Below are 14,661 nucleotides of genomic sequence, written 5' to 3'. Positions count from 1 at the left end.
AGGGAACCTATGGCTCTCGAGCCAGATGTGGCTCTTTTGATGACTGCATCTGGCTCTCAGATAAATCTTAGCTGACATTGCTTAAGGCGATAATTATGAATAATTTCGCTGGTAATCACAGTGCTAAAAATAACGTACAAAATATGAAACATTCTCATGCATTTAAATCCATCCATGCGTTTTCTACCGCACCTGTTCAAGAAGTCGCATTAATGGTAAGAAGTATTTTATGTCACGATGGGGGGGGGTTGCAGCTTGCTGCAGGGTCGTCCTCCCAGGAAGGCAGACGGACTACTCGGGACATGGCATTTAGGTAAAAACATGATTTAATTTTAACTAAAAAAATATACAAACAAAAATCGATCACTTGGGCTAAGGAACAAAGCTAACGCATAAACAGACTAAGAACGTAAATCAAAGAAAACTTACTTGGCATGGCATGAAGCACGAAACTATGGCAAGCACAGGGCGACTGACTGGCAAAGACGAGCTTAAATACTGCCTCTGATTAGTGCTGGGGAAGCAGGTGAGCGGGCATTTTGTCCACCACAGACAGGTGGACAAAATGGACTAAACAACGCAATAAACTGTGGTTTGAATAACAAAATAACTTACTTGACACTGCATAAAACAAGCCAGACTTACTGTGACAAGAACAGAGCATGAAACGAACACAATGACGCCAGGGCGACTGACTGGCAAAGACGAGCTTAAATACTGCCTCTGATTAGTGCTCGGGAAGCAGGTGAGCGGGCGTTTTGTCCACCAGAGACAGGTGGAAAAAATGAGTAACCAAGGAAACCAGACAAGGGAGTGGAAAAAAAACAGGAACTTAAAGAGTCCAAAGGACAAACAACACATGGCCAAACAAAAACATGATCAACAGACATGACATTTGATTTATTATTGATTAGCTTCAGAATAACAATGTTATTAAAAAGAATAAGAGACTTCATATACTCTAAAAATGTTGGTCTTACTTAAAAATGCACACATTTAGTTGTATTCAGTGTTAAAAAATATGATATGGCTCTCACGGAAATACTTTTTGAAATATTTGGCTTTCATGGCTCTCTCAGCCGAAAAGGTTCCCCACCCCTGAACTAGGTGATCCACGGATATATTTACAACATCCTCCATCACACGGAGATTGTATTCAGTTTCATGGATGCAAAGGATTCTGGGTATTTGTTGTGTTGATCTAGGTAGATCCGCAGATGTATTTACAACATCCTCCATCATACGGAGATTGTATTCTGTTTCATGGATGCAAAGGATTCTGGGTATTTGTTGTGTTGATCTAGGTAGATCCGCAGATATATTTACAACATCCTCCATCACACGGAGATTGTATTCCGTTCAAGAACGCCTTTGCCCCGCAGGGTCTGCGGATAATCTTCTCTGACGGTTCCCGGATCATCTACAGACTCAGCGGCACGTGCAGCGACGGGGCCACCGTTCACGTCCATCTTGACAGCTACGAGAAAGACGACATTTTTCAAGATGCGCAGGTGAGAAACGCAGCATGGCGCCGAATAGTGGAGTCATGAAACAAAGGCACCTTTTTTTGGATTGATTACGGCTTTTATTAGTAGATTAGAGGGCAGTAGAGTGGCCGTGCCAGCAACTTGAAGGTTCCAGGTTCGATCCCCGCTTCTGCCTTCAACCAGGTTTTTCATAGTCATCCCACTGGGTTGAGTTTTTCCTTGCCCTGATGTGGGATCCGACCCGAGGATGTCGTTGTGGCTTGTGCAGCCCTTTGAGACACTTAGGGCTATATAAGTAAACATTGATTCATTGATTGACAGACTTGTAAGATCTACATCCCTCGTTACCAGTAATAAGCTCGGTTGGTAGAGCGGCCGTGCCAGCAACCTGAGGGTTGCAGGTTCGATTCCCGCTCCCGCCATCCTAGTCACTGCCACTGTGTCCTTGGGCAAGACACTTTACCCACCTGCTCCCAGTGCCACCCACACTGGTTTAAATGTAACTTAGATATTGGGTTTCACTATGTAAAGCGCTTTGAGTCACTAGAGAAAAGCGCTATATAAATATAATTCACTTCACTTCACTTCACTCTTACTCATATGCGCCAGACTGTGAACCCACACCAAACAAGAATGACAAACACATTTCGGGAGAACATCCGCACTGTAACACATTATAAACGCAACCGGTTTAGCTCGGTTGGTAGAGCGGCCATGCCAGCAACCTGAGGGTTGCAGGTTCGATTCCCGCTTCCGCCATCCTAGTCACTGCCGTTGTGTCCTTGGGCAAGACACTTCACCCACCTGCTCCCAGTGCCACCCACACTGGTTTAAATGTAACTTAGATATTGGGTGTCACTATGTAAAGCGCTTTGAGTCACTAGAGAAAAGCGCTATATAAATATAATTCACTTCACTTCACTTCACTCTTACTAATATGCGCCAGACTGTGAACCCACACCAAACAAGAATGACAAACACATTTCGGGAGAACATCCGCACTGTAACACATTATAAACGCAACCGGTTTAGCTCGGTTAGTAGAGCGGCCGTGCCAGCAACCTGAGGGTTGCAGGTTCGATTCCCGCTTCCGCCATCCTAGTCACTGCCGTTGTGTCCTTGGGCAAGACACTTTACCCACCTGCTCCCAGTGCCACCCACACTGCTTTAAATGTAACTTAGATATTGGGTTTCACTATGTAAAGCACTTTGAGTCACTAGAGAAAAGCGCTATATAAATATAATTCACTTCACTTCACTTCACTCTTACTAATATGCGCCAGACTGTGAACCCACACCAAACAAGAATGACAAACACATTTCGGGAGAACACCCGCACTGTAACACATTATAAACGCAACCGGTTTAGCTCGGTTGGTAGAGCGGCCGTGCCAGCAACCTGAGGGTTGCAGGTTCGATTCCCGCTTCCGCCATCCTAGTCACTGCCGTTGTGTCCTTGGGCAAGACACTTTACCCACCTGCTCCCAGTGCCACCAACACTGGTTTAAATGTAACTTAGATATTGGGTTTCACTATGTAAAGCGCTTTGAGTCACTAGAGAAAAGCGCTATATAAATATAATTCACTTCACTTCACTTCACTCTTACTAATATGCGCCAGACTGTGAACCCACACCAAACAAGAATGACAAACACATTTCGGGAGAACATCCGCACTGTAACACATTATAAACGCAACCGGTTTAGCTCGGTTGGTAGAGCGGCCGTGCCAGCAACCTGAGGGTTGCAGGTTCGATTCCCGCTTCCGCCATCCTAGTCACTGCCGTTGTGTCCTTGGGCAAGACACTTTACCCACGTGCTCCCAGTGCCACCCACACTGGTTTAAATGTAACTTAGATATTGGGTTTCACTATGTAAAGCGCTTTGAGTCACTAGAGAAAAGCGCTATATAAATATAATTCACTTCACTTCACTCTTACTAATATGCGCCAGACTGTGAACCCACACCAAACAAGAATGACAAACACATTTCGGGAGAACATCCGCACTGTAACACATTATAAACGCAACCGGTTTAGCTCGGTTGGTAGAGCGGCCGTGCCAGCAACCTGAGGGTTGCAGGTTCGATTCCCGCTTCCGCCATCCTAGTCACTGCCGTTGTGTCCTTGGGCAAGACACTTTACCCACCTGCTCCCAGTGCCACCCACACTGGTTTAAATGTAACTTAGATATTGGGTTTCACTATGTAAAGCGCTTTGAGTCACTAGAGAAAAGCGCTATATAAATATAATTCACTTCACTTCACTCTTACTAATATGCGCCAGACTGTGAACCCACACCAAACAAGAATGACAAACACATTTCGGGAGAACATCCGCACTGTAACACATTATAAACGCAACCGGTTTAGCTCGGTTGGTAGAGCGGCCATGCCAGCAACCTGAGGGTTGCAGGTTCGATTCCCGCTTCCGCCATCCTAGTCACTGCCGTTGTGTCCTTGGGCAAGACACTTCACCCACCTGCTCCCAGTGCCACCCACACTGGTTTAAATGTAACTTAGATATTGGGTTTCACTATGTAAAGCGCTTTGAGTCACTAGAGAAAAGCGCTATATAAATATAATTCACTTCACTTCACTTCACTCTTACTAATATGCGCCAGACTGTGAACCCACACCAAACAAGAATGACAAACACATTTCGGGAGAACATCCGCACTGTAACACATTATAAACGCAACCGGTTTAGCTCGGTTGGTAGAGCGGCCGTGCCAGCAACCAGAGGGTTGCAGGTTCGATTCCCGCTCCCGCCATCCTAGTCACTGCCGTTGTGTCCTTGGGCAAGACACTTTACCCACCTGCTCCCAGTGCCACCCACACTGCTTTAAATGTAACTTAGATATTGGGTTTCACTATGTAAAGCGCTTTGAGTCAATAGAGAAAAGTGCTATATAAATGCATACTTTATTTCCTGTGTGCTCCATTCCACTACTTGGCCATAAAAGTAAATACAATGCAAAACAGCTCATTTGAATGTAAAACACACTTATTTTTTTTTCAACGGCCATGTTTCGTTTTAATGAAGATTCACAGCCAATTGATCGTCTCCTGTTTGTTTCTCGGAACAGGTGGCGTTGGCGCCGTTGGCAACAATCGCAGTCAAGATGTCCCAGCTCCATCGCCGGACCGGCCGAAACGGTCCATCCGTCATCACATGACTCCGCCCGTCACTTACGCCGCAAGATTGCGAAACTTTGCTCGATATAGACTTCCTTTTCTTTTCTGGAGGCAAGCGTGGCGCCCCTGCTTTTCGCCCCGCCGCAGTCCGTCAAGTCGTCATTTGCATTCTGTTTTCGTCACGTGATCATCCATTAGAGCTTTATTCCGGGGGAAATTAAAAAGGCATCCGCCAGTGACGAAAAAATGGAGCGGAATTAGTGGGCGCTGGAGGATAAAAAAAAAAAAAAGCCAGCTTGATGGTGCGCATAAAAACACTTTATTAGGGGAAGGATTGCAAACAATTACACATTTGAATATTTGCACACAACAATAACCCGCTTTTACAAACCCCGTTTCCATTTGAGTTGGGAAATGGTGTTAGATGTAAATATAAACAGAATACAATGATTTGCAAATAATTTTCAACCCATATTCAGTTGAATATGCTACAAAGACAACATATTTGATGTTCAAACTCATAAACTTTAACTTTGAATTAACTTAGAATTCCATGGCTGCAACACGTGCCAAAGTAGTTGGGAAAGGGCATGTTCACCACTGTGTTACATCACCTTTTCTTTTAACAACACTCAAACGTTTGGGAACTGAGGAAACTAATTGTTGAAGCTTTGAAAGTGGAATTCTTTCCCATTCTTGTTTTATGTAGAGCATGGGTGTCAAACTCTGGCCCGCGGGCCAAATCTGGCCCGCCGTGTAATCTAATTTGGTCCTTGAGGTAATATAAATTAGCATTAGAGTGTTATACAGCGTCGGTGCCGCAGTAATACCGCATACTTGCCAACCCTCCTAATTTTCCCGGTAGACTCCCCAAGTTCAGCGCCCCTCCCGAAAATCTCCCGGAGCAACCATTCTCCCCGAATTTCTACCGATTTCTATAACTATATTGGGGGCACTGCCTTTAGCGTTCTCTACAACCTGTCGTCACGTCCGCTTTTCCTCCGTACTAACAGCGTGTCACATAATATTTGTGGCTTTTACACACACACACACACAAGTGAATGCAAGGCATACTTGAGCCATACAGGTCACACTGAGGGTGGCCGTATAAACAACTTTAGCACTGTTAAAAAATATGCGCCACACTGTGAACCCACACCAAACAAGAATGACAAAACACATTGCGGCTGAACATCCGCACCGTAACACAACAGGACAAATACCCAGAACCCCTTGCAGCACTAACTCTTCCGGGAAACTTCCAGCAAACTGAGCAATAATTAACGTTTTATTCATGCATTTTTCTCTTGCTTCTTCAAGGCTTGAATGTTTGGTTCATGCATTATTTTTATTTTATTTTCAAATTTATTATTAGCTTGTGGAAAAAAAAATGATATTTACCTCAGAAGATTGCAAATAGAAAAAAAGGCATTACATTTTTATTTAAATTTTATTTGATATGCCATTGATATTTTTTTAATTATTACTATTATTATTTGGAACTGCATGTCACTAAAGTTATATAAGCCTTGCTTGTTCAATATTTAATGCAAAACTTGTTTGGGTCCCTATTTAAAGGTTCATTTGTTCCACCTCGGCCCACGGCTTTGTTCCGTTAAAAATTTTGGCCCACTCTGTATTTGAGTTTGACACCCCTGGTCTACTGTAAAGCAATTTGTCTGCCTTAAACAGCAATGTTGTGACACTCTTAAACAGGACAATACTGCCATCTACTCAACATGCATATGATAGGAAAAACAATGATGGACAATTCAACCCTTAACTCAACAATGAGTAGATGAGTGTTATGTGTGTGTAAATGTGTAAATAAATGAACACTGAAATTCAAGTATTTTTTTCATTTATATATATATGTGTATATATATATAAATTTTGGCCCACTCTGTATTTGAGCTTGTTTTATGTAGAGCTTCAGTCGTTCAACAGTCCGGGGTCTCCGCTGTCGTATTTTCCGATTCATAATGCGCCACACATTTTCCATGGGAGACAGGTCTGGACTGCAGGCGGGCCAAGAAAGTACTTGCACTCTTTTTTTTACGAAGCCACGCTGTTGTAACACCTGCTGAATGTGGCTCGGCATTGTCTTGCTGAAATAAGCAGGGGCGTCCATGAAAAAGACGGCAGTATATGTTGTTCCAAAACCTGTATGTACCTTTCAGCATTAATGGTGCCTTCACAGATGTGTAAGTTACCCATGCCTTGGGCACTAATGCACCCCCATACCATCACACATGCTGGCTTTTACACTTTGCGTCGATAACAGTCTGGATGGTTCGCTTCCCCTTTGGTCCGGATGACACGATGTTGAATATTTCCAAAAACAATTTGAAATGTGGACTCGTCAGACCGCAGAACACTTTTCCACTTTGCATCAGTCCATATTAGATGATCTCGGGCCCAGAGAAGCCGGCGGCGTTTCTGGATGTTGTTGATAAATGGCTTTCGCTTTGCATAGTAGAGCTTTAACTTGCACTTACAGATGTAGCGACCGACTATATTTAATGACAGTGGTTTTCTGAAGTGTTCCTGAGCCCATGTGGTGATATCCTTTAGAAATTGATGTCAGTTTTTGATACAGATGGAAGGTCACGGTCATTCAATGTTGGTTTCCGGCCATGCCGCTTACTTGGAGTGATTTCTCCAGATTCTCTGAACCTTTTGATGATATTATGGAGCGTAGATGTTGAAATCCCTAAATTTCTTGCAATGTCACTTTGAGAAAGGTTGTTCTTAAACTGTTTGACTATTTGCTCACGCAGTTGTGGACAAAGGGGTGTACCTCGCCCCATCCTTTCTTGTGAAAGACTGAGCATTTTTTGGGGGGAAGCTGTTTTTATAGCCAATCATGGCACCCACCTGTTCCCAATTAGCCTGCACACCTGTGGGATGTTCCAAATAAGTGTTTGATGAGCATTCCTCAACTTTATCAGTATTTATTGCCACCTTTCCCAACTTCTTTGTCACGTGTTGCTGGCATCAAATTCTAAAGTTAATGATTATTATCAGTTTGAACATGAAATATGTTGTCTTTGTAGCATATTCAACTGAATATGGCTTGAAAAGGATTTGCAAATCATTGTATTCTGTTTATATTTACATCAAACACCATCTCCTGACTCATTTGGAAACGGGGTATGTACTTCCGTACTTTACGGCCAAAGTCTAGTGCTGCTGGTGTGATAGTGGGTTTGTACCTGCATGCCTACGCAAACCTTTGATCTTCAGCTCTGTGATCAGTCATGCACTCTGAGGACGTTTCACCCTCTGCTTCTACGAACCTTCGGCGATAAAGATGAGAGAAAAACCCAACATGAAAGGTGACGGTCAAGAAAAACAGCGAGAGATGATAATTGGGATGCAACGTCCAGGACTCACGGATTAGTGGTAACAGACCGTCTTTGATGTTTGTGGCGTCTTTTTACATTCCGTAAACCTAAAGCGTTACCAGATTTTTTTTCGGATTCCGTCTAAATCAGATCTGGTCAAATTAAGGCCCGGTGGCCACATGCGGCCCGTTGAGTTTTTCAATCTGGCCCGCCGGACATTCCCAAAAATGTTTTCACATTATCACAATTTCAAAAGGGTTAAAAACAATAAAAATCAGTTCCCAGTGGCTTGTTGTATTTTTTGAAGTTTTTTTCAAAATTTTACCGGTCTCCAAATATCCCTAAAAAAAAGCTGTAAAGTGCTTGATTTTCGCTATTTGCGAAGCGACTATCCATTTCCCTGTGACGTCACACAGTGCTGCTAATGTAAACAAACAATGGGAATACCACAGCAAGATATAGCGACATTAGCTCGGATTCAGACTCGAATTTCAGCGATTCAACAGATTACGCACGTATTTAAACAGATGGTCGGAGTATGAAAGTATTGAAGAAGAAACTGAAGCTATTGACGCTATTCATAGCCATAGCATCGCCGGTAAAATGTGCGGACCAAACGATCAGGACTTTCGCATCTTTTGACACTGGAGCAACTTAAATCCGTCGATTGGTAAGTGTTTGTTTCGCATTACATATGGGTGGAAGGAAACGTGATATAGTTGCAAATGCATCTGCAGGTTATCCATACATCTCTGTGCCATGTCTGCTTTAGCACCGCCGGTAAATAGCATGTTAGCGTGGATTAGCGTAGCATGTTAGCATCGATTATCTGGCAGTCAACATCAACAAAACTCACCTTTGTGATTTCTGTGACTTTATCGTTGCAAATGCATCTGCAGGTTATCCATACATCTCTGTGCCATGTCTGCTTTAGCACCGCCGGTAAATAGCATGTTAGCGTCGATTAGCGTAGCATGTTAGCATCGATTAGCTGGCAGTCACGCTGCGACCAAATATGTCTGATTAGCACATAAGTCAACATCAACAAAACTCACCTTTGTGATTTCGTTGACTTTATAGTTGCAAATGCATCTGCAGGTTATCCATACATCTCTGTGCCATGTCTACTTTAGCACCGCCGGTAAATAGCATGTTAGCGTGGATTAGCGTAGCATGTTAGCATCGATTATCTGGCAGTCAACATCAACAAAACTCACCTTTGTGATTTCTGTGACTTTATCGTTGCAAATGCATCTGCAGGTTATCCATACATCTCTGTGCCATGTCTGCTTTAGCACCGCCGGTAAATAGCATGTTAGCGTGGATTAGCGTAGCATGTTAGCATCGATTAGCTGGCAGTCACGCTGCGACCAAATATGTCTGATTAGCACATAAGTCAACATCAACAAAACTCACCTTTGTGATTTCGTTGACTTTATGGTTGCAAATGCATCTGCAGGTTATCCATACTACTCTGTGCCATGTCTGTCATCGCCGGTAAAATGTGGAGACACTCTGGCACATTCAATGGGGGTCTGGCGGCAGACACTCTGGCATCTTGGGGCCAGTGGTGCAACTTGAATCCCTCCCTGTTAGTGTTGTTACACCCTCCGACAACACACCCACCAGGCATGATGTCTCCAAGGTTCCAAAAAATAGTCGAAAAAACGGAAAATAACAGAGCTGAGACCCAATGTTTACAATGTGTTGAAAATGAAAATGGTGGGTGTGTTACCTCGGCGACGTCACATTCTGACGTCATCGCCTCCAGAGCGATAAACAGAAAGGCGTTTAATTCGCCAAAATTCACCCATTTAGAGTTCGGAAATCGGTTAAAAAACTATATGGTCTTTTTTCTGCACCATCAAGGTATATATTGACGCTTACATAGGTCTGCTGATAATGTTCCCCTTTAAGGTGGGAAGTGTTGCTGCCATTATGATGTGCAGTGATGTTTTCTAATGACCGTAATAAGTCTTCAACTATACAAAGTATTTCAATGGTCGGAATCTGCGTTAATGGATGATATACCAGTTGCTATGGTAATCTAATTAGTTACTATGGTCATCTACCGGAGGGTGTGTTCCAACTATCGTGGGATCACACTCCTCAGCCTTCCCGGTAAGGTTTATTCAGGTGTACTGGAGAGGAGGCTTCGCCGGATAGTCGGACCTCGGATTCAGGAGGAACAGTGTGGTTTTCGTCCTGGTCGTGGAACTGTGGACCAGCTCTATACTCTGGGCAGGGTTCTTGAGGGTGCATGGGAGTTTGCCCAACCAGTCTACATGTGCTTTGTGGACTTGGAGAAGGCATTGGACCGTGTCCCTCGGGAAGTCCTGTGGGGAGTGCTCAGAGAGTATGGGGTATCGGACTGTCTTATTGTGGCGGTCCGCTCCCTGTATGATCAGTGCCAGAGCTTGGTCCGCATTGCCGGCAGTAAGTCGGACATGTTTCCAGTAAGGGGTTGGACTTGGAGAAGGCATTGGACCGTGTGCCTCGGAAGTCCTGTGGGGAGTACTCAGAGAGTATGGAGTATTGGACTGTCGATCGTGTCAGAGCTTGGTCCGCATTGACGGCAGTAAGTCGGACATGTTTCCAGTAAGGGGTTGGACTTGGAGAAGGCATTGGACCGTGTCCCTCGGGAAGTCCTGTGGGGAGTACTCAGAGAGTATGGAGTATTGGACTGTCGATCGTGTCAGAGCTTGGTCCGCATTGACGGCAGTAAGTCGGACATGTTTCCAGTAAGGGGTTGGACTTGGAGAAGCATTGGACCGTGTTCCTCGGGAAGTCCTGTGGGGAGTGCTCAGAGAGTATGGGGTATCGGACTGTCTTATTGTGGCGGTCCGATCCCTGTATGATCAGTGCCAGAGCTTGGTCCGCATTGCCGGCAGTAAGTCGGACATGTTTCCAGTAAGGGGTTGGACTTGGAGAAGGCATTGGACCGTGTCCCTCGGGAAGTCCTGTGGGGAGTACTCAGAGAGTATGGAGTATTGGACTGTCGATCGTGTCAGAGCTTGGTCCGCATTGACGGCAGTAAGTCGGACATGTTTCCAGTAAGGGGTTGGACTTGGAGAAGGCATTGGACCGTGTTCCTCGGGAAGTCCTGTGGGGAGTGCTCAGAGAGTATGGGGTATCGGACTGTCTTATTGTGGCGGTCCACTCCCTGTATGATCAGTGCCAGAGCTTGGTCCGCATTGCCGGCAGTAAGTCGGACATGTTTCCAGTAAGGGGTTGGACTTGGAGAAGGCATTGGACCGTGTCCCTCGGGAAGTCCTGTGGGGAGTACTCAGAGAGTATGGAGTATTGGACTGTCGATCGTGTCAGAGCTTGGTCCGCATTGACGGCAGTAAGTCGGACATGTTTCCAGTAAGGGGTTGGACTTGGAGAAGGCATTGGACCGTGTCCCTCGGGAAGTCCTGTGGGGAGTACTCAGAGAGTATGGAGTATTGGACTGTCGATCGTGTCAGAGCTTGGTCCGCATTGACGGCAGTAAGTCGGACATGTTTCCAGTAAGGGGTTGGACTTGGAGAAGGCATTGGACCGTGTCCCTCGGGAAGTCCTGTGGGGAGTACTCAGAGAGTATGGAGTATTGGACTGTCGATCGTGTCAGAGCTTGGTCCGCATTGACGGCAGTAAGTCGGACATGTTTCCAGTAAGGGGTTGGACTTGGAGAAGGCATTGGACCGTGTCCCTCGGGAAGTCCTGTGGGGAGTGCTCAGAGAGTATGGGGTATTGGACTCTCTGATTGTGGCGGTCCGCTCCCTGTACAATCGTGTCAGAGCTTGGTCCGCATTGCCGGCAGTAAGTCGGACATGTTTCCAGTAAGGGGTTGGACTTGGAGAAGGCATTGGACCGTGTCCCTCGGGAAGTCCTGTGGGGAGTGCTCAGAGAGTATGGAGTATTGGATTGTCGATCGTGTCAGAGCTTGGTCCGCATTGACGGCAGTAAGTCGGACATGTTTCCAGTAAGGGGTTGGACTTGGAGAAGGCATTGGACCGTGTCCCTCGGGAAGTCCTGTGGGGAGTGCTCAGAGAGTATGGAGTATTGGACTGTCGATCGTGTCAGAGCTTGGTCCGCATTGCCGGCAGTAAGTCGGACATGTTTCCAGTGAGGGTTGGACTCCGCCAAGGCTGTCCTTTGTCACCGATTCTGTTCATAACTTTTATGGACAGAATTTCTAGGCGCAGTCAAGGCGTTGAGGGGTTCCGGTTTGGTGGCTGCGGGATTAGGTCTCTGCTTTTTGCAGATGATGTGGTTCTGATGGCTTCATCTGACCGGGATCTTCAGCTCTCGCTGGATCGGTTCGCAGCCGAGTGTGAAGCGACCGGAATGAGAATCAGCACCTCCTTGTCCGAGTCCATGGTTCTCGCCCGGAAAAGGGTGGAATGCCATCTCCGGGTTGGGGAGGAGACCCTGCCCCAAGTGGAGGAGTTCAAGTACCTCGGAGTCTTGTTCACGAGTGGGGGAAGAGTGGATCGTGAGATCGACAGGCGGATCGGTGCGGCGTCTTCAGTAATGCGGACGTTGTACCGATCCGTTGTGGGGAAGAAGGAGCTGAGCCGGAAGGCAAAGCTCACAATTTACCGGTCGATCTACGTTCCCATCCTCACCTATGGTCATGAGCTTTGGGTCATGACCGAAAGGATAAGATCACGGGTACAAGCGGCCCAAATGAGTTTGGGTCTCTCCCTTAGAGATAGGGTGAGAAGCTCTGCCATCCGACAGGAACTTAAAGTAAAGCCGCTGCTCCTCCACATGGAGAGGAGCCAGATGAGGTGGTTCGGGCATCTGGTCAGGATGCCACCCGAACGCCTCCCTAGGGAGGTGTTTAGGTTCACGTCCAACGGGTAGGAGGCCACCGAGAAGACCCAGGACACGTTGGGAAGACTATGTCTCCCGGCTGGCCTCGGGATCCCCTGGGAAGAGCTGGACAAAGTGGCCGGGGAGAGGAAAGTCCGGGCTTCCCTGCTTCGGCTGCTGCCCCCACAACCCGACCTCGGATAAGTGGAAGAAGATGGATGGATGGATGGAAGAGTCAAAGAATTAAACAGAGACAGAATTCAATTTGGCTCAATTTGAGGAGAAACATCTGGTCTTGTGCAGTCTCCAGCACGCTTTGGCGAAATATTGTACGCCTCCTCCTTTATTTGGACTTTCCCTGACCACATTTCAACAGCGGCTTCCAAAGGGACGGGGTCGTAAACACTTCACAGAAAAGGTCGTAAAACAGTTCCAAGAAGGAGTTCGTATAGCACTTCAAAAAGAGGTCGTCTGGAACTCGGGCAGATCCAGCCTTCTCTCAGCTTTGTACAAACCCCGTTTCCATATGAGTTGGGAAATTGTGTTGGATGTAAATATAAACGGAATACAATGATTTGCAAATCCAAAGCTTAAGTTGTTCAACAGTCCTGGGTCTCCGTTGTGGTATTTTAGGCTTCATAATGCGCCAAACATTTTCAATGGGAGACAGGTCTGGACTACAGGCAGGCCCGTCTAGTACCCGCAATATTTTACCACGAAGCCACACTGTTGTAACAAGTGACTTGGTATTGTCTTGCTGAAATAAGCAGGGGCGTCCATTATAACGTTGCTTGGATGGCAATATATGTTGCTCCAAAACCTGTATGTACCTTTCAGCCTTAATGGTGCCTTCACAGATGTGTAAGTTACCCATGCCTTGGGCACTAATGCACCCCCATACCATCACACATGCTGGCTTTTACACTTTGCGTCGACAACAGTCTGGATGGTTTGTTTCCCCTTTGGTCCGGATCACACGATGTCGAATATTTCCAAAAACAATTTGAAATGTGGAATCGTCAGACCACAGAACACTTTTCCACTTTGCATCAGTCCATCTTAGATGATCTCGGGCCCAAGAGAAGCCGGCAGCGTTTCTGGATGTTGTTGATAAATGGCTTTCGCTTTGCATAGTAGAGCTTTAACTTGCACTTACAGATGTAGCCACCAACTGTAGTTACTGACAGTGGTTTTATGAAGTGTTCCTGAGCCCATGTGGTGATATCCTTTAGAGATTGAGATCTTGGGTTAAAACAATATATTTGGAGTTTTACCAGCCTTTTTCTTGGTAGGTTCAAAGACAGCTTTAGGTCTTCTCACCGGGAACTCATTTTAACACAAAGTTTTTGTGATAACTTTGATACAATGATTTTAACAAGAAGCTCCTCCCTTCAATCGTTGCAACTAATGACAATAGTTTTTAAATTTATGTTTGTTATTCAATAAAAAAAAACATTGAAAAAACATTCCAATTATCTGCAATTCCGTGTCATTTTCTTACTGTCTTGGATGTAAAAAAATATATTGTTTGAGGGGAAATATTAGTTAAATATAACAAAAATGGCGCAAAACAAGGAAATATGAATTTAGATTTAATAACAAATATATTAGTTTATTTTAACAAAATAAAACTGCACCAAACATTAAAATTTGGTGCAGTTTTATTTTGTTAAAATAAACTAATATATTTGTTATTAAATATAAATTCACATTTTCTTGTTTTGCGCAATTTTTGTTACATTTGACTAATATTTTGTAATTAAAATGATTATTTTCTTGATTTATTTAGAATTATTTTGTTGGATTAAACTAATATTTTGTGTTGAAATATTACCAGTTTGTTCTTGTTTGGTGCAGTTTTATTTTGTTAAGCTAAACAAATATATTTGTAA

At 44.9% G+C, this 14,661-nt stretch overlaps 1 protein-coding gene across 1 annotated transcript in view; it reads left to right on the top strand.

Annotated features, from left to right (window-relative positions):
- Positions 1-14,241, top strand: part of LOC133552096 (phosphoglucomutase-1-like) — a 31,107-nt gene extending 16,866 nt beyond the window's left edge. The window contains exons 10-11 of the mRNA XM_061899422.1: positions 1,383-1,511; positions 4,574-14,241. Coding sequence (XP_061755406.1) covers positions 1,383-1,511; positions 4,574-4,663 — 219 coding nt within the window. The 3' untranslated portion in view covers positions 4,664-14,241. The remainder of the gene's footprint in view (positions 1-1,382; positions 1,512-4,573) is intronic.
- Positions 14,242-14,661: the final 420 nt, after the last annotated feature.

This window comes from Nerophis ophidion, linkage group LG04 (assembly GCF_033978795.1).
Source record: "Nerophis ophidion isolate RoL-2023_Sa linkage group LG04, RoL_Noph_v1.0, whole genome shotgun sequence".
NCBI lineage: Eukaryota > Metazoa > Chordata > Actinopteri > Syngnathiformes > Syngnathidae > Nerophis > Nerophis ophidion.
The sequence above is the reverse complement of the archived record's forward strand: the minus strand, read 5'-3'. Positions and strand labels throughout refer to the sequence as shown.